General features: G+C 45.0%; 1 protein-coding gene across 2 annotated transcripts in view; it reads left to right on the forward strand.

Annotated features, from left to right (window-relative positions):
- Positions 1-21,216, forward strand: part of LOC137265910 (transcription termination factor 2-like) — a 41,393-nt gene that overhangs the window by 11,743 nt on the left and 8,434 nt on the right. Inside the window, exons 9-16 of one of the 2 annotated variants that reach the window (XM_067801386.1) lie at positions 80-179; positions 965-1,104; positions 1,611-1,739; positions 2,210-2,363; positions 2,500-2,614; positions 3,143-3,342; positions 6,649-6,713; positions 7,142-7,230. In XM_067801386.1, coding sequence (XP_067657487.1) covers positions 80-179; positions 965-1,104; positions 1,611-1,739; positions 2,210-2,363; positions 2,500-2,614; positions 3,143-3,342; positions 6,649-6,713; positions 7,142-7,230 — 992 coding nt within the window. The remainder of the gene's footprint in view (positions 1-79; positions 180-964; positions 1,105-1,610; positions 1,740-2,209; positions 2,364-2,499; positions 2,615-3,142; positions 3,343-6,648; positions 6,714-7,141; positions 7,231-21,216) is intronic. The other variant, XM_067801387.1, reaches the window with a different exon arrangement.

Raw genomic sequence — 21,216 nt, forward strand, 5'->3', positions numbered from 1 at the left:
TACGCTGGGCATGGTCAAGTGTAATATGATCTAAATCATGGAGCAATTTGGAATGATTTATTCCACACATTTGTTTCAGCTAAGCCTCAGGCCATGCAGCTGTATGGAGGCAGGATGACTGGGGCAAGACTTCGAGAAGTCTCCTCCATCACTAAGGAGGCTCTTGAAAAACTCCACAAGTAAGTGGTGACTTGTGATGGCAGGCATCTTTAAAGGGAGACTACTCTGTTGTGATGCTTGCCTACTAAAAGGAGTCCGTTGTGGTGGTGGGTGTTTTAAAGAATACACAACACCAAATGTTTTCACATAGACTTCTATAGTAACCTTATATTTCTTTTAAAACTCATCCAGACTATCAACAGCCATTCCATGTACACATGGGTACAGTTAGGCCTTAAACTACAATAAAACACAATTTTTGGACAATTTGCCTGGGTCATTTCCCAAGCACAGGAAGGAGAACACATCAAACCCAGTTTTGCACCAAATGTCACCTTCTTGAAAGCCCCTCTTTCATGACACCAAGCAGCACAAGTGACTTATCACCCTACAAAGACATCCCATTTCTCAATGAGAAATCTCTCTTAGAAAAGCATCACAACAAACATTCCTTTCAAGGTTACTCTACACTAAATTAGAATCACATGCTCCCTGTGCAGGCACTGTATTAAAACAACTGAAAGGAGACTTGTGACGGCTGTGACTGGATGAAATAGTGTAAGATGTTTATGCTTTTTGAAAGCACATGCATCCAGTAACTAAAATTGACCACAATGTTAAGCATTGTTATCACCATAACTTATGCCTATGTGTGTCAAGATATTACTCCGTTTTGAACTTGTCTGTTGTAATTTTTTCCAGGTACCTGTGTATCAGCTTTTGTTAGTTAAGATGAGATTCGAAATCAATGATGACCTGATTGTTTAGTGTACTATATCACATGGATTATCTCCCCTGTTTCCAGACAGTTAGAGTCATGTCCCTCAGAGAACGAGGAGCTGGAGGACCCCAAGGGTTTGACTGTCCCCCTCATGATTCACCAGAGACAGGCCCTAGCGTGGATGGCATGGCGAGAGAAACAAACGCCATGTGGTGGAATTCTGGGTAATTTTCTGCAGTACTTCTGTTAAACATGGTTTCTATAACCTGTTGTGCTGCAAAATATAGCCCCTTCTTTGGAAACAGAATCACAAGTATCCTTTGTGGATGACACAAAATATTTTCCCTTCTGTCCATTCTTTTAGATGTTTTTGTATCATAACTTATATGAGGAAGCATTGTGTGTCACCTTTCGAAATGACAGTAATGTTACTGATTTCATGTTCTTTTCTTTTGTATGTATTCATAACAGCTAACTTGTAAATGTTTTAGAGGCTGTGGTGTTGAACATACATCTCACCTGGTGTGTTCATGCCTGAATGTCTCATTACACTCTCTTGGGTGCTGTAGATGTAGATGTTTCTATCAGTGAAATATGGACTGCACTTACATTTTTCAACAGAACTATGGTGTAACTTTATTATGATATCATCAATAAGCCAGTCAGAATGCAGGGTTGTTACATGTCACAACAGAACAAAAGTTATCTCACACCTGTGTTGTATTTGCAGCTGATGATATGGGACTTGGGAAGACGTTGACAATGATCTCACATGTTGTGAAACAGCGTGAGATGCAGGAAGCTGGCACTGATGAGGAAAAGTCTGCCTGGCTCAACAGAGACAAGGAGCTACAGAAGTGTAAGTTCAAGTGTCGTCTTGCTCTGTCTGTAGTACCCCCACTGAATCAAGGACTTCATGCCATTAGATCCTGTCATGGGAGATGCTAGACTTCTCTAAAGTAACATCTGGTTGTTTCATATTGCTATGGTTAGTCTGTTATGACTTGAGTGAAAGAATTCCAGATTGTAACCACAGTTATTATGTCATGTAACTTCAATATCTGTCTTTATGGCAGAATGTGTAACACTTCACTCATACTATCACAGATTTGTTTCCCAGGATCTGGCAGTGATTTTTTGTTGGTTAAATGCTGATTTTGCTTGGAGCATTCACTCACTCTGTGTATGCTGACACTGATTAGTGCATCATTGTGTGAAGTGTTTCACACCATTGTTGCCCGTCCCCACGTTGCAGGTCGTCACTTTGTGATGTTGACAATCTTCAAATGTTAGCATCATTTATATCACTGGTAGTATTTGTTTTCTCAGTGGATGCGTCAGTTGTGCCATCACGCGGAACACTTGTGGTGTGTCCAGCTTCACTTATCTACCAATGGCAGAAGGAGATTGAGAAGCGAACACGATCGGGACTTCTTAGAGTTGAAGTCTACCATGGTGCTAACAGGGAAAGAAATATACTCAAGTAAGTTAACGGATAAGTTGTCCCATTATTTGATTCTTTGATTGGCCCTTACCTAAATAACTGTTCAGAATCAGTACTCATTTCGGATTTAAAGCTTATGATACTCTCTGTTTACAAACTAACTTGCTGTGTACAGGCTTGCAAAGAACGATATTGTGCTGACCACCTACAACATTGTCAGCAAGGAAGTGGGTGTTGTCAAAGGGGAGAGTGCGGATGAACCTGTAGCAGATGGGAACAAGGTAAACAAGGTAAATAGGTGCTGTGATACAGTGCATTCAGGTTTTATGTGTGAACATTGACAGAATAGGAATTCACATATAGTGCTGTAAGGAGCCTCATCTGTGTCAGTCTGGTCAACATGGATGTGTTTGCCTATGTGGTCTATTAAATAGGGAATTTGTCTCTGTGAGGGGATGCTTGTTTTTTTTTATTCCAGGCTGCATCATAGCTAAAGATGTTAAAAGATGCTTTAAGTTGTTGTTAAATGGATTAGAAACTGTGCATTGAATGTTTCAAGGTAAGGTATCCCTTTGAAACTGTGGAATGCTCAGTGGGCCAGTACAGTTATTCTGTCATTAGTTCAGGCTTGCACATACAGGAATGCATGCATGCCTGTCACAATGTATGTGCAATAATTTTGGGTGTGCTGATGAATCCCTGTATGGTACCTAGTTACTGATATATGTTAAAGTATACGCAATGTATTTCATCTCTTTTGTATTGGAATCATCAGTATTATGTGGACATTTCTCAACTGTGACAACTTGCTGTATCAGGATTCGGAAGACAAGTCAGGGCCGCAGCCGATGATGCTCAGGATTGGATGGGAGAGAATCATTCTAGATGAGGCTCACAATATCAAGAATCACAAGAGTCTGACTGCCATGTCTGTGTCCAAGTTGCGAGCCAATTTCCGCTGGGCTCTGACAGGAACACCCATACAGAATGACCTACTTGATATGTACTCTCTGCTGAGGTGAGACAAATGACATTGTGTATGCTGTACTCAGGTACAACAAATGTTACTATTCTCTCTACTCAGGTGAGACAAGCGACCTGTTCTCAGGTGAGACCAAACCCTTTAAGATCTGAGTTGGTTTTCAGCAGCCGATGCTTCATGGAAGGTGTGGCTAATGGGATATTGTGGTCTGAGGCCGATCGATGTAGATGATGTCAATCACTGGCTTATCTGGTCAAGAATGAATCGTACAAATGAGCATTAATTAAGCACCACCAAAATTAAGTGTCGATTGTAACAAAAAGGGATCAAAAGAAGTCAACCAGTTATATCTAAATACACATGCACTTAACATGAAATTCACGTGCTGACTCAAATGCATGCTTTTCATGCTAAAGTTCTGTCATGGTACAAGCGACTGAGGGGCATAGAAAGGTGAAGTGAATTATTCTCATTGCTTTCTTATCAACGCATCAGTAAGTGATCAGTGCTGAAATTGAACTTTTTTTTGACATGCTGAGGTGTAGGTTTTCTGAAAATACCAAATGGCAGATTACTGGTATTCATGAAGCTGGTTTGTCCTGTCGCAGCAATGGGTCCAGACTGAATATCAATCACACTGTCATAAGTCACCCTGTAAGGAAACATGCGGCCACTGGAAGCCCACTCAGGAAGGCTGAGAAAGACCACTCCCCGTGATGACCGTGCCCTAGTTCGCCTAGTTAGACGCAGGCCCATGACCAGTGCCAAAGTTTTCAGAGAACAATGGAGAGTGGGTGTTCTTTCTCAGCCAGCACCATCCGAAGGAAGCTTAGGTCCGTGCTTGTCGTCCAATCAGACGTTCCTTACTCACACGGCTCAACATTTGGCATGGTGTAATCAATGGCAAAACCACAATCTGAGGATATGGCGCAGGATCCATTAGTCCGATGAAAGCTGTTTTCTTCTTCGTGTTACTGATGGCCGTTGGCGAGTTTGGAGAACACAGCTGTTTATATCTGGCCCAGGCAGGCTCTTTAGTCTGCCTTCTGCTGAGAGCGAGGAGAGTAATCAGTCATGGCTTGCGCATGCGTGTACTAACTGTTGCTATGGCTGGCATCATCATTTACAGATGGCGGCCATGTTAGCAACCCTTTCCATCTGAAGCTTAACTCACACTATTTCTCCACTCTAACATTGTTTGTATTAACATAATTGGTGTTATCTTAACACTTTACTTTGTGGCAAACCATAAATGAAGATTAATGACTGTCTGTAGAAATCTTGACAAGGGAGGTCACAATAAACAAACCCAGTCTGGAATCCTGTAAAACTGAAAAGTATGTTTAGTTGAAGTGTCACAATTATCTTATCTGGGTTTTCTACAGGAAACTGTTTACGCTGTCGTAAAGCCTCAATTACCATCTTTCAGATGAAATTAACACAGTTTATTCAAGCAGGGTTTGTTTTCACATGAATCTATCGCAAACATAGGTTTCATTCATACAGTGTGGCAGACAGAGTACGCTGGGTGTTGAACATTCTAGTAGCACTTCCGAGAAGGTTTGAAGCTGCATTTTGTGTATTCTATATGGAGCAAGTTTAAGTGTTATTTTCGTTGGAATTTGTACTCAAAATGGAAAGAATATGTGAAAATCACTTTTAAAAAACTGGAATTACTGTGCCGAAAGTGTGTTATTAACTGCAGTGGATGGATTTATCAGTTTCAAAACAGTGAGTCCAAATTCCTTATAATTTTGAGGCCAAATACCCTGCTTGAATATGACTGCATGACTGTATTGGTAGAATTAGATAACACACTCAATGTGCATATATACTGAATTGCAGGAAAATCTCTACAAAGACCTCTTAAAGCGATTTGAAAATGAACAGATTCTTCTTATTATAATGTTTTGAAAATGTACGGAATGTCAGCTTTCTGCCTGAATAAATCCAATACATCCATACATTTCTTAAACAATAGTAGATAGCAGTGATGTATGTGACAACCTTGACCAAATTCCATTGTATATTAGTGCCTAAAGGGAATACCCGCAACACACGTGCAGGTTTTATATAGCATGTGCGGTCTAGATCAGGGCTCAGGAATGTACAGTCCAACCGCACTGCCTTGTCTCTCTCTGCCTTCCTGACTCAGCCAGCCACGCTGTGTGTATCAACTAAGATGCCTGGTCCTAAACAGCTGTGAGAAGGAGTAATGAGGCTTATCAACAGCGGGTGATCCATGCAGCTGAACCCTTTGGAGGTGGCTCTGTAATGGTGTGGGGGTGTATCTCCTATGACTGTAAGCTGAATCCCATCACCATTCAAGGGGCACTCAATGGTAAGAGATACCAACAGGAAGTACTGGAAGCTGCTGTTATCCTGCATTTTGATAACCACCGTCTTGCCAGTTGGCTAGTATTTATGGACGATAATGCTAGGCCCCATCATTCCAGTGCTGTTATCGCATACTTGCAGAACAATGCAGGTGACTGAATACCTTGGCCTGCAAGAAGCCCTAATCTCAACCCAATTGAGCATTTATGGGACCATCTGGGGCGTCAAGTTCAAGTAAGGGATCTACCCGTTCAAAATCTACAGGAATTAGCCCAGGCTCTTCATGAGGAATGGCAGAGGATTCCAATGGTGCGCATTCGGCGTTTGATTTCCAGCATGAGGAGGAGGGTTGCGGCATGTGGAGGGTTGCAGCAGTTATCTGTGTGAGGGGAGGATATCACTAAATACTGATGTCACCATTACTGCTGGCTTAGGATTGAACAGTGAACGTTTTTTGAGAACTTTGTGTACGTTGGACCATAGACATTGTCTGTGTGACCATAGTTTTGGACATGATTATTGGTAATGTTTTTAGTGCCCCCCATATGACAAGAAACTAAATTACAGGTGAAATTAGCAGCAGTGTTGGTAGTTGATGGATTGACACTTTAGATGGTTCAGTTAACGAAATTATGACCATGATTTCCATATCATGAATGACCAGTGTGTTGTGTTATCTTATCACATGAAAATGGGTGGTGCTTAATTTATGCTTGTGTATATTTACATACCACTGACATACAGCTGGAACATGGCTTTACGCCAGCAAGCAAGCAAGAAAGCAAGAAAGCAAACCTTTGTCTTTGCTGACTTGTCTTGTGTTGAAGTTCAGTTGACTGAAGTCTTGTAGATATGCTATATGTAATTGGGGAGGTTGAATTGCCAAGACAATAATATGTTTGCTCATCAAGCTGAAGGCCTCGACTGATTTCTCACATAGGTAAAGTGTGTGAAGCCCAGAACAGGTCTTTCTCTTCTGAAATGATAGTGAATGTGTATTTTTAGATTTCTCCGATGTTCCCCATTTGATGAGTACAAGGTATGGAAGAGGCATGTTGACACAGGAAAATGTAAGTTGCAGCCGATAACTCATTTTCTTATGTTTCATTCATTCATCAACTCATCTTTAAAAGTTGAAATATTGATACACCACACCGGGAATGTAAATTGATCACATTAAAGTATGCACCCATGCTCCCTTTCTTTACTGTAGCCTTGTGCTTGAAGCATTTACTCTTCATGCTGCCGTGATATTGATGAAATAGTGGCGCAGAATGATACTCACTGTGATTAATGTGACTGTGTCAAGAAGCAAGTGCAACTATACTATACAGAGTAAGGTGGAATATATGGCCTTGCTTATTGTGTGCCCCAACAATTGAGTGATGCAGATCTTCATGCTGTCTACCAGCTGATGATGACTGTGGCTTCAGGGCTTCCTTTCGCACGTAAACTATGGTCTATGTTTGTGAAGTGATTTGCTTGATTATTTCCACAGCTCATGGCACCACAAAACTGAACACCATCGTCAGGTCTCTGTTGCTGCGACGAACCAAGAATCAGACTGGGAAAGAGGGGAAACCATTAGTAAGCATCCAAGTCTTCCTTCCTTTTAGACAGATATCATTCATCTTCAATAAGTATGGAAACGCTTTTTCAGAAAGTATTATATGTCTAGTAGTATAGGGAATGACAGTTCTAAAACACTTTCAAGAAATGTCTCTACAAAGCCTTATTTAGTAAATAAGGCTTTGGTTGGGTCATTAGCTCTTGCTACTATTACCCCTACTACAAAAAAGTTGGCGGTAATTACTGTGCCTTGGTAGGAGGTAATACTGTGCCGTACGGTACGATCAATAATTCTTCTCTTACAAATCCCCTACCCGGCCCATCCCTCAAGTAGTACAAGTTAGGTTCGTCGGCTTTCATATCCACTTTATCTATGTTGTAAGTTTTGACTGACCATATAGGATCGGTGGCTCGCTTACGGCTATCGCCCTCGTGTTCCCCCGGCTGGTATAGATACCTCACTAGGGCCCTATCTGGTATCTGTTTCTCCTTCCCACGCAATGGAGCGGCCGACTCTGCAACTATTGATTTTAGATTGATAGCGTCTGCCGGTTTCTTACCGGTGAGACGGGTGACTTCATGGTTGATTGCCGACACCACCTTGGGTAACCTCGTGACCCATTCAGTCGATCGTTTTCCAGGGGTGGCCATCTCCCTAGCATACTGATAGCCGAACAAGCGCTCAGCCAAAGTCCTATTAAATCTTTCAACTATGGCTTGGCTGCGATGGGCTCCGGCCGTGCCACGCCTGACCTTTGTATCGTGTTTGGCTAGCAGTTGTGACACGGCACCCATGAACTCCCGTCCGGGGTCAACTTGCAGCTCTGTTGGCCACGTCAGCGGACTGCGTTTGTATATACGTTCGAATCCTCTGGCTACCTGGGCCGAATCTTTCGTGGTCAAGGGTTCGGCTTCCTTGTAACGACTGGCTACGTCCACTACGGTTAAGGCATACTTGTACCTCTTGTCGTGGGGTAGGAACAGTAGGTCTGCCTGGTGAACGCTATTAGGTATGTTAATACCGAACCTCCTTCTAGGCACGTAGTGTGGTGCCGGCAAATAGATCTGCCACAGGGCTTGTTTTTCAAGCCACGCTTTGGCTTCCTCCGGGGGTACTCGCGCTATTTTAGCTAGCTTATCTACTGCGCTAGCTCCTTTCCAGTACCCACATGGGCTGTAGTAAATAGCCTCAAATTTTTTCATGTCCATACGCGTATGTGTTTATCCCATCAATAGCTATCCAACGTTTCGTGTCCATAGGCGACAGGGACGTCTTGTTTATAGTCAGTCCGTATATCTTATGTCCATCACTTCTAAGTGTGTTCATTTTATGCCTAAAGGTACGGGTCTTGAACAGGGCTTCCTTGAATCTGGCGTGTTTGATGTGTTGTTTCACCACATACTTCTTAACCCCCTTAGCCTTCCGGATCTCACTATTGTCGGCTTTCAGTATGGAGTACATCTTAGGTCTCAAACCTATGTACTCGGCTATGGGCGTGCCAGCACACTCGTCCTTCATCTTACCTAGGACCTTTTTATTTACCGTACTGTGTATGGCATGGGTCTTAGGGTAGTCGCTGGTGTCGTATAAATCGAGGTGTTTTTTCATGTCCTCGTACACGTCCTCGGTTCGAATCTCCATCAGCAGGGAATCCGTGTCAGTGTACAGCACTTCACACCTGTCGCCGTACTGTTTCTTGAGCTCGTTGTAGTAAAAGTCGTACATCAGGTGTTTGGATAAATCGAGGATGCTCATCCCCACGTAAACAGGCCGGTTGAATTTTATGTGACTTTTCTTCATGTGTAGGGCAACCAAGTTGTCTGTGAATATCTTACTGCGGTTGAATGCCGGACTGGCTATCAATCTCCTGAGCTTGTCTTCCTCACTCGACCGAACCAGCTTCACGGTCACGCGTTTCCTCAGGTTCTCCATAGTCTTACCAAACACCGAGTTGTTCATGAGCTTGTAGAGATTTTTCTCAAAATCACTGGTGGCTTTTTTTCGTAGGTCTGTGTTCATTCTGATGTAGGGCTCCATCCATGGGCTCTGGTCGAACATGAGCACCCTGTGTATTTTGGTCAGCCTCATACCCAACGACAGGTACAGCTGTAGGTTGCGATAGTGAACGATGTACTTGGTCTTATTCATTAAGTTAGGCACGAGTTTTTCAACGTCTGTCACACGCCCACCTGACAAGTTATGTTGGTACTCAGACATCCAGTCTGGGTTAACCCTCATACGTTCGGGGGCCAGGGGGTAGCTGTTGTGCGATGTGTGTAATTCCTTGGGATACTCTAAGTCAACCTCGAGGATATAACCTTTGTTCGAATCTGGTGAAACCCCCATAACATCAACGTGGGGTACCCATTCGAATCCCCCTGTAGGTAGATACTGACTCATGGCCCAGCCGTACAGGTTGTTTGCGTCGAGGTAGAGAATGTGATTGGTTGGTTTGTTAGGATCGTAACCTTTCACGTATTGATTATTTGCTTTCGCGTATCGTTTGGATGCCATGGAAATCCCACCTCGCAAACCTTTCTCAATGAATAGGTGCATGTCGTAATCTGTGAGCAATTCCAAATTAACTCCGGTCTTTTTAAGCAAGGCGTCCCACGACAGACCTGGGCTGGTGTAATACCATGCGGGGTCGAGTTTATACTGCTTGAAACATGTCCGTCTAAACGTTTCAAACACGTCGGCTAACAGCAGTACATCTGTCCTCAAGTACAGGTCGTGATAATCACCCAGGTTCTTACAACCCAGTTTATTCCATACGTTAGTCGCGTGCGAGTAATCATCTCGTGAGACGGACGCCTCATTCAGCTTGCTATAAAAGCAGTCAATAGGGGGTAGTCTGGTCTCGGTGAACTTAGCCCAACTATCCATGTACTCATAGGGGTACACACCCTTCCTCATAAGCAGGGGTCTAGTCTCGGCGTCTGTGTATCGATCGGTGATAGGGAAGGTATTGTTGGCCTTGACCAGACTGTCGAGTGACGACAGGAGGAACTGAAACGAGTCAATGAACCTAAGTCCGTTTAAGCTGAAGGAGATGTATCTCTCCATGTTGTTGGGGATGCACGTTATATTACCATCGATTTTCGCGATGGCCTGCATGATCAAGTGTGAGTCGTACCCTCTCAAGTTGTGAAAGACAACGGGGATGTTTATTGTCTTAGGGTTGATTTTAAGCTTGAGGTTGCACGCGTTGTGAGCGGCGCCTCTATACTTACCAGTTATGTGACAGTGATCTCTCACCGAATCACCGTTAAGTGGTGATTCACACACGTGACAGTTAGTGCTACTAGCGTGAGCTAGCTTGTCGTCTTGGGTCAGACGCATGGGAGCGATTTTATACAATGCATTCCTAATAATTTTTTCTTCCTCCTGCAAACACTTTAGAAACCTTTCAGCCGCGTCAGGCCCCCTATACACTACCGGAGCTTTCGTTTCCCCGTCACAACGGACGACAATGTATCCAAACGAACAGGCTTTATGCTCTTGTGTTTTGTGGGTAAAGGCACCACCACTGGTGGAATCCCCACCCACAACTAAGGCTTCGAAGTCGGCGTATATAATATAAGGCACAGACATTTGATTCTTGTGGTTACTGAATTTTAGGATATTGTCACCTTCCTTAGGCATGTCGACTCGTATGGTCGTCTGCCCCACACCTTGGCAATCCTCCCGGTGGGATTCTAATAAATCAGCTCGACTGAAACCGTGTAGGCATCGTACACAAAAGTGTTTTTCCCCATCGTGTTTCGACTGGTCGTGCAACAACCGGCTGAGATGTTTTATCCACGTGTAGTGATACTTTTCACCTCGTTGGATCATGAATATATTGATAACTTGGCGATCCTTCACCGGGCTGACCCTGTGTACTATTGTTGTGTTACCTTCGTGCCCAAAGACATTTATAGCCAGATTATTCTGTATTTCTACTTTAGTGATCTGGGATATGGGGGTGGGTTCATCTATACCATCCCAGTTGAGCCCATCGTCTTGGGGATAATTAGAAGGCCTGTTCGGATTAGTGTCAGCTGGAAATAAGGCTGACCTGATAGCTAACCTAAGGCAATCGTTTCCTCTATTCTTAACGTTTACTATAGCATGTTTGTTCCTATAGTAGGGAGGCAAGGCTAGGTATGACCCGCCTCTGAACGGCACGTAGTTAGCTATGTCTAGATAGACATTATCGATTTTATCTACAACCCACCCGGACCCCAAGTGTGTATAGCGTTCTAGGTATTCTCGTATCTGCTGAAAACTTGTATCGATTGATGCGTCAATGGTCTCTGCATGTGTGACGACCTCTTGTTGACCTCGGAAGTAAGGCTGAACATACTCAGTGGTACTCCCAACCTGCTTATCGAGCGACATTTTCACTGTGATCTGAAACTTGATACTTCCTAGATTATTTAGTTCCTGGTTGACCTTATCAGCTATCAGAGGCTTGATATCTGTAATGTCTATGTTTCTATCAACGTGCATGCGCCAACCTCCCAAATAGTTGCCTACGGCGTGCTTAGTGCGCACGAACTGTAGGTCAATAGCTCTATTCTGTCGTAATAATTCTACAAGCTGTGGTTTTCTCATACGGGAATACCTGCCTAAACCCAAATCGTGTGCCTCGGCTTTCAGTTGTTTTACAGTGGGACGTGCTGCGGGGGCATGTGATAACAATGCGGTTAACCCGGCTCTCCCCAGGTTTGAATAACCCGTGTGTCCAAACTGTTTTGCTTGAGCTTTTAATTGTTTTACCGTAGGAGGGGCTTCTAAACCTAGTAATCTCAACAATGCTGACTTCCGCATTCGAGAATACCCGATCACACCTCTCTGTTTTGCGACCCGCTTTAGCTCGCGCACAGTATACATAGTGTTTACACCTAAGAGAACTAATGTCTAATTGGTTCACAGTAAGGGGAGGTAACCCTTTCACGCACTGGAGTCTATCTTGAGCAGTTGCCTACGTTCTTTTATGTAGCCTTTTTTATTCTCGTAGATGAGTTGATGTCTGACTACGTTCGCTCCGTGAGCTTTACATAGACAGTAGTGTCCTTTAACCCCGATACCACACACAGAACATGTGTAGTTAGGACTTCCCATATGGAAACAACAGAACCCCTGATTCCTGCATTTCCTACCACAGGCCTCGGTCTTCCCCATAAGTATGTATTCGCATCGGTATGGAGCGGGTCTCATGTTTACTTATATAGGTGTTTTAGTTTAATTGCTTCGCAACCAACGCAGTAGCTGCTATACCCAACACTATGAAGCCCAGTTCACGATTCATTTGTCCCTTGGATGGTGTGTAGTACTGAGCGAGTGTGGGTTTATTGAGCGGTTCCAATTGTTTACCAGTTAGTAAATAGTATTCTTTCATTGCTTCATCGACATCGTTGAATGTTTGAACGGCATGGTTTTCACGCTGTAGTTGTTCATTAATAAAATCGATCCTCTGGAGACGTTTTTTAGCGTACTCAGCCTGTGCTCTTTGTAATTTCTCAGTAGCGAGATCGTGCCGCTTCCTTTCTTCCTGTATTTCAGCCGCGTGATCATCTCGTAGTTTCGAGAAGAGGAAATTACTCCCGGAAAATGCCAGGGCATTCACTAACGCCCCACCAACCATCATAGCTATCGTGGCCATCCCTATATTTATTTCATTATATTATCAGGTATTATTCCTTGTTTTACTAGGATGTCTTTTGTGGCCATCGCCATACCAAGGTTCATTATGAGCATACCCATATCCTGCAGGTTGAAATCTAGCTTGATAGTTGGTTGTTTAAGCACCATTTTAGTCAACCGAGCGTACCCTACGGCTAGACTGGCGACCACTGTGGCGTGGTATGCGTCGTTGACGAACGTTTTCCCCTCAGACATTATGTATATGATATAAAATATTAAAATTATAACATGATATGCGGGTCTACCGTGGGGGTGGGGGGCTCACTGTTGGGTGGTGGCTCACTGTGGGAGGGTACCCCCACGTATAACCACGAGATAGCCAAGGCAGCAGTTACACCTACAGCCAACAACAGTCGGGGGTTGGTCACTTTATGTTGGTTACACCACCGTTTTTTACCGGCAGCTACTCTCTTAGGATTCTTCTGTCTGGTTACTGTGGGGGGTATCACCTCGGGAGGGGTCTCCACCGTCAATGTTGGGGGTGGGGTCTCCTCCACTGTTTCCACTGGTTCCCGTGCAGCATCCATCTATACTATTATTATTATTCTTTCTCTCAAATTGACAATGTTTTGCCGTGATAATCGCCGCCGTCACTGGAGCCAACAACATACCATATTTGTGGTACAGCCCGCAGCTGATAGAGCTCACGGCGTGTTCGATAAAAGGGTCTTTCTCGAGGTCCTCCCACAGGTAAAGTCGGCGCTCTGGTGGAATGGGAAAGAAGTATGACACAATACCGGTGTATATCTGGGTCATAGCCGATCCTATTGTTTTTGTCATTTCTGCTCCGAGCCGGGACTCGTATCTAGCGTACAGCTTATCGATTTCTTCGGCTGACATTTTGTGAATTTTATCCGGAGTGTAGTCTCCAAAGTAATGTTTGGCTTTGCCGCCAACAGCCAACGCCACCAGTTTCTCTCGCTTGTCATCAGTGGGGCCTGCGGGCGGCGTGGGGGAACCCTCCAACGACAATTGTTCGAGCAATTCCTCACACTCCATCTTATAATATAGCAAGTAAGATTTAGTTTTAACTATATAATACCCGATGCAGACAAAACACAGAGAAATGAAGGTTAAGTTGCACACGACAAACACTTCAAATATCATAGCTATATACTCAGCTTTGCTTAGCTTTGCTTAGCTTTAGCTTAGCTTTAGCTTAGCTTTAGCATACTATATATGCTACTGGTTGGTCGGTCTTGAGCACGAGCTTAGCGTGTTTAGTTTCAGCGAGCTGTTTCTTCACCCGTTCCCGTTCTAATTTACTCATCACATCGTTCTCTCTCAAACACTCCTCAAACGAATCCCTGTCCTTGCAGTGAAATAAGGCCACCCATCGCGTCTGCTCCCTGAGGTCTTTCAACACCGAGTTGAACTTCTGCGTTAGCACCCAGACGCTGTGATTTGCATGCCGGCCGGAGAAGGCCAGGTACGATAGCATGTCTCTCTTTTTTGTTATCTCGCGATTAGCGCTGCAGTCGTCCAGTATGAACAGCGTCGGTTCCCCTTTAAATTTTTCGTGAAGAGCTTTCAACCAGTCCTGCAGGCGTGTTCCAGGGTCGATTTTGTGTACGTCCGTGTCCGTCATCACCCAAGGTCGCGCGTACGTTTTATTCATGCTCAGAGTAGGGCACATGATAACGATGTTATCGAACACATCCTTGTAGTAACCCTCCAACATATCCAACACGAAAACGGTCTTCCCACAGCCAGTCTGCCCGCACACTATGGCGCAGTGTGGGTCAGTGGGTAGTTGTGGGTACCCCCGGGGGGTGTGGGGGTCTCACCCATCAGTAGATGGCTTGCACGAATCTCCCATTGTCTATATTAAGTTGCGCGTCCATAATAACGTACAGATATAATTTCAACTTACCAGCGGTTTGAGCCTTCTTAGTAATCTGGATGGTTATCCCTTCGCTACCGTTATCTATACGGCGCCCGCTGCCGTGCAGTTTATCATCATCCGTGGATCGCATGTCCAACCATAGGGCGTACTTGGTGGTCAGGTATTCACCGATCTGCACGGAGCTTAGGTCCAGGTCCTTTGTTATGTAATCCCCCACTGGTAGCTTTTTTATCTCATCCCACTGCTGGTGTGGTCTCATACCATGACTGAACAGCTGGTTGGGCACGCCCTCGATGGTCACTTCCACCTTTTCAATCTCGGGGTTGAAAAACTTCTCGCTGTCCCTCTGGAATGGCTCGTAATCCTCCACGGGGACGACCAGGATACCTTTCATCGATCGCGCCGGCACGTTCAGGTTGATATTCCACACAGTGTCGCTCTTATCTCGCACGACTGATCTATGCCTCAGTACGCGATCGTACAGGATGGCCATCTTCCCAGAGTACTGGTTTCGAACCTGCCTGGCCAGCTCCGGGCTAGTGACCATGTCGAACTCCAGAGAGATGTTGTCTATGGTATAACTAGCCTCATCACCGTTCGGCGTACGCACTACTTTGCTATAGTCGTTAAACGTGAGCTCGTATTCGAGCCTATCACCCAGCGCGGCCTGGTAAAACGGCGCGTGTCCCGTGAGCAACTCGAAGTCGAGCGGCACGCAGAATCGATTCCCGTATGCTAGAGCGATGGCCTTTTCACCGTCCGATAGCTTGTCTTGCTGGTCTTGCGTGAAGACATACCCTATGCGCGCCCGGGTTGATTTGCTGATACCCTGGCACACATCATTGACTCGTTCTCCATCGCTTTTCCAGAGATCCTTGTAGCAGTGAAACACGTCGCTGTCGTCGATGCTCAGCACCTCGTTACCGCTGATCTTGACGGTCGTTTTCTTGATGATAGCTCGACCCACGTTCCGCACTAGCTCGCGTTTGTCGTTGTCGGAGGTCAACGTGATATTGAACGCCAGTCGAACAGTGCCTGGTACAATGAGGTCATTCTCACCAAGGTTTGGAAATCTAACCAGCAGAGTTTGATTCTGGTCTATCTTGCTGGGATTGTTGGTGATGGTCACCGACTGGCGCACGGCTCTGGCTCCTAATGGCTCTCTCAATTTTCTGAAAGGATCTAATTTTCTGCCGTACATTGTTATATAAAAGAAATATATTTTTAATACTAATGGATGAAGACATAGATATGACGGAGATGCCGGGCGCTAGTGCCCAGGCATTCGATGATGAGCAGGAGACCTCATTTACTAGTTCACCATTGAACCAAGAACTCTTGGAAACAACGGTAAATGATTATTACGAAAGTTTAAGAAGAGATAAAAACTACGTTGAACCACAGGGTCGATACCATAAGAATTTTTTTATTGATACAAAGGGTGTTCTACGCCTTAAGTCTGACCCAGGGGTTGACCTCTTTAACAAGAGCAATAAAAAACCACTGGCCTTGTCAACTCTAGCCAGCCGCCATGGTGTCGAATTTATCCGTACAAATCTAAACATGAATGATTACGGTGGTGCAATACCTAAGGCCGTTCTGCAAGCTACCAGATCCCACCTCACCATTAGAGATGAAATGACACCACAGCGTGCTACAGAAGCCTCGGACAGCATAGAAAAACTGTTGAGCACCTACTGGGACAAACCGTTACCGGGGTTTGACTTTCCGGTAAGGGAACTGCGCGGCTTAGACGAAGCCGTGAAACGCGTGCGTGGAGAACTCGTGAACAACATGGGGAAACTGAACGAAATCGACGAGCACATCGCTAGGGAAAAAACCAAACTCAACGAAACTGAAAACGATGATATGAAGCGTCGTATCAATGAACGAATACGTGATTTAGAAGACGAGAGACGTACACGATTGGAAGCCGCTTCCTCGAATCGTGAACAGCTTCGATCCCAGATCAGTCGTATTCGGGAAACAATCGATAGAATACTGAATGAGGATACAACTTTAGCCAACAGGATTCGGATATTGTTCCGGGAGCAAGGGATCACCATCGCCAGTATTCTGACTGCATTGGGTTTCATTATATCAACCCTGGTGGTGTCACTGACAGGGGGAACCCCTGTGGGGGGAGTTACCCCCACACCCCCAGGCGGTGGTGGTGGTGTTAAAGACTGGATAAAAAAACTCGGTGAAGGCCTAGCTAAACTGGCTGGTAAAGCCGCCGAAGCCCTTCCCGGCATCCTGGGTAGCATCGTCTCGTGGTTGTTGAGCGCTCTGTCTAAAACTGCCATGTGGCTCAGTCAAAACCTGTGGGCAGCCATAGTCGCCGTGGCGGGTCTGGTGTACGTAGCGGCTAAGAAATCTTTAACCAAATAAGTCCCAAAGTTACCCCACCAACCACTAGGGCTGTTTTATTATCGATGTGATTGGAGGCCTGAATATGGGGGTGTGTGGGGGGTACCCCCACATGAACTTTAGGCTCCGGAGGTGGCGCCACTATACCCTTTTCACGTGGTGGGATGTGTGGGATATAGGGGGTGTTAATATCGGGGTTGATACCCAACTTTTGGTCCGCCGTGGCTATGACTATTTTGTTGTTATAACCCACCACTTTTTTTATTCTCAGTTGCATATCACTCGGAGCCATGTACAACCCCACGCCGAACACGTAATTGACTTTCGATCTGGCGTATTCTAACACGTTTTGGTAACGGTCGATGGCCCTCGGGAGATCAACTGGAGAATTGATAGCATCCTCAACGTTGGAAACGAATTGTGTCTGAGCGTCGTAAGCAGTTCCCTTACCGAGGATGTTGGAACGCGTCATCGACTGCGCACCCAACAGCGCCCACACGTACGTTCGAATCGAGTCGTTCAACCTGACTACCCCGGCACGAGTGAATCCTTTCGACGTGTCCAGCATGAACATTTTCCACCCGTCTGCGGTTGACTGCTCCACTTTCTGGACTGTGAAAGCAACACCACCTTTAAAGTTCATACGATCATCCCTCCATTCATTACTCGACAAAGCAAAGTCCTGGCGTAGTCTATCTTGTTTCAGTAAATCATCACTGACTTCTTTCACTGATCGCGCGCCATCATAAGGAATACCCAACCCGTGGTTCGGCCCCGGCAAACGCCAATCCGTCTTCGGGTTTATTTCGAATTCATTGCAAATACGTTCGTAGGCCCGTCTATCGTACGGGTTGTTTGTTGCGCCCCACGCTTTGTCCTGTGGGAGGGGGGCGCTGATCTCTTTAAGGATACGTCTGACCTGGTAGTACACGTGGAACTTGAACACAGACTGACTCAGCGGTCCACGCCGAGTGTCGGCCAATGCCACACCACACCCCGTTGTAGCGCACCACACGGCAAAGTTGAATTGATTCTGCCAGAACTGCATAGGGTTGTTGAACCAAGCGTGGACTGCCTTGATGTTAGTCACCGAAAGCTTATACTTATCGAACACATCTAAAAGCTGGGCATTGAAATACAACTCAGGAGCAACCACGATCTTCATGGGGGAGAAATCTACATCCAGTTTAGGGTAAAACACACCAGGGGAATACATTTTAAAACTATTATATAATAAATATATATGTAATATGTACATAACACTTCCAGGAATAACGAGCGGTGAGGCCGTTCAGCTGACTCACGCGATCGATAACACGTCAGGTCAACTCGAAGTCGCACTCTGCGATATCACCTACCTACCGCAATGGACTAACATTAATATCAGCAACAATAAGCTGTTCGTTAGTGGAACTCGCAGTCAGATAACTGACGGTTACTACAGCGTGTGCTCTCTAAACGACGAGGTCTTCAAACCCCTGGGAGCAGAACTCAAGATGAACGACTCAAACGGAACAGTGGTGTTAATCAACAACGGAAGAACCTCCTTGAGGCTCGGCCGACCATTAGCGAGGATACTCGGTATGTCTCCTGACGAGATAAAACCAACAACAACCGTCACAGGCACGAAGTTACCCGACCTAGTACCGTACCGAGAGCTGTACATTCATCTCGGTCAGGTGAGCACAACGTACAACATTCAAGGAGGACACCCTTCCACTATACTGAGAGCAGTGCCGGTTAAAACTGAGAAATTCAACGACGGTAGAACCGAGTCGTTTTCACCACGGCAGTATAAGAGATTAACCCAGGGCAACATACCTGAGCTGACAATATCGGTGTTAGATATAAATCATAATCCTGTAAATATAGGATACCTCAGCTTAACACTTCATGTAACATGACCAGCGCACAAGGGCCCGGAGTGAAAAAATGCGTTAATATCGGGATCTCCGACCTCGGAGACACACGCGGTTTCGACGCTCCCGGAGTAGATGGTAAATCGTACGCCTTGCAACTGAAAAACAACATTTACAAACGCGTTGAAATCCCCTCCGGTGGAGCCCTAAGTGATATAGTAGATACCACAAGAGCAACAGTCAACACTAAGTACACCCTTGTCAACACCGGTGATAATAATTGGGTAATATACCCATCGTTCGGTGGTAAACTGTTCGACTTAGACGATGTTGAGAGCACTACCGTCGTCAAAAACAAACCATATATGCTCGTCTTCACCGAAGATGACAAGTGGGTGTTGTTACCCGAGAACGACTGGTTTATCAATATTAGACTCGTCTCCCCCTACGTGTTCACTGATAACAAAGACAACCACCTAAACAAAGTCGTGAACAATGGAATTCTGCTCGTGGCTTACGTACCAACTCAGAGACGTAGTATAGTCGTCAGCCCAGTCAACACTATAGCAGCCCACATGCTATCGAGTAAACCAACCATACAAAACGTGAAATTGCAGTTGGTGTCTGAATTCGAAGGCGTGGTCAAGATACTAGAGAGTCTGCCGGCAAACTCAACACTGATCATCAAAGTCTACCTAGGGGAACCATCGGTGAATGATGTCGAGATCGTGAAGGGGATCAAACTCGGGTGGGTGAAACAACACCAGTTTCAAGTTTGCAACGTTTACGTGCGGGTGGGTGTCGACTCCAAGACCAGTCTGCAGGGGGTCAACGTGATCGTGGAAAACAAGATATCACTAATCAATATCTTCCTGCCTGACAACATACACTTCATGGGTATGAAGTTAACCCCTGAATTATTATCAGAAAACCAGTTGGAAATTATATCGTAATAGTATAATAATGACCAGTCATCATCCCAACACTACACTTAACGACCTGGGAGATACAGAGGGATTCGATCAGCCTGGTGAGGAAGATGAATTTTACATCCTGCACTTCAAAGACAACGTATACAGACGGGTGTCGTTATCAGATTTAAAAGAACCCAAATGGCTGATCAATTTAATATTCACCTCACCTTATATCACAACAAAAGAGGGGTGGAGGTTTATCTCTAAGATTACGAATAACGGTATCTGGCCCGGGGGTTTCATTACGGGGAATGAAGCAACAGACACGGTATATTTTTATGAAGGAAAAATTGGATTAGGTTCTGGAATAGAAAGTAAATTAACATTTAGCAGTATGTATTTACACGAAAGGCAGCTTGAGATATCCTCCCCCTACACAATCATCATAGAAGTCATGTTTACGTATTTTGACCAGGAAAATTCCTCAAGAGTACACCAATTTTTACCCGGGGTGTCAATACACTGGTTTGATGAACACTTAGATCAATATTGTCGTATTATTATACAACAGGATACCCCCACGGGTCCTATAAACCGCTTAATAAGCCTCAGTGGGGTTTTTATTACAACAGGAAAGTCTATTAGCCTCTCACCTATTACCCTGAGTAGAAGTCTAGAACTTGTAGACTTCAAATATATTGATAGATTTTTAACTGAAACCCAATTAAAATATCTTTCAAAATATATATTATAGGATGGGTCTGTACCCAGTCGTAGAGGAAGTAGCGAAGACGCTGGAAACCGTAGATGGGTTCCGCTTGAGGCAGTTATGTGATGTGAAACGTCAACTAGAACAAGACCGTGACACGCGGAAAGCACTATGTAAGAAGTACAATAGAGCTTTCAATATCGTGGACGGGGCTGACACTACCCTTATGGCAACCAGCATGGGACTAGGGGCGGCAGGCGTTGGGTTGTTGGCTACCATCGTGGCTGCACCTATAGTGCTAGGTATTGAAATAACGGCTGGGGTGACAGGGTTGGTAGGGTTGGCGCTTAAGTTAGTATCACGCAGACTTAATCGTAAGGCATTGAAACACGATGAGATCAGGGTTCTGGCCGAAGCAAAGCTGAACACAGTGAGTGAGCGTATTTCCACGGCACTCTCTGACAGTAAGATCTCAGAAGAGGAATTTAGTTCAATCCTCTCTGAACTCACAAAATATAACGGAATGAAACAAGATATTCGGTCCAAGTCTCGTAAGTCTGCTATCAGCGAGGATGAGAAAAAAAAGTACATAGAACAGGGGATACAAAAAGCCC

The sequence above is a fragment of the Haliotis asinina genome, chromosome 15 (genome assembly GCF_037392515.1).
Source record: "Haliotis asinina isolate JCU_RB_2024 chromosome 15, JCU_Hal_asi_v2, whole genome shotgun sequence".
Classification (NCBI taxonomy): domain Eukaryota; kingdom Metazoa; phylum Mollusca; class Gastropoda; order Lepetellida; family Haliotidae; genus Haliotis; species Haliotis asinina.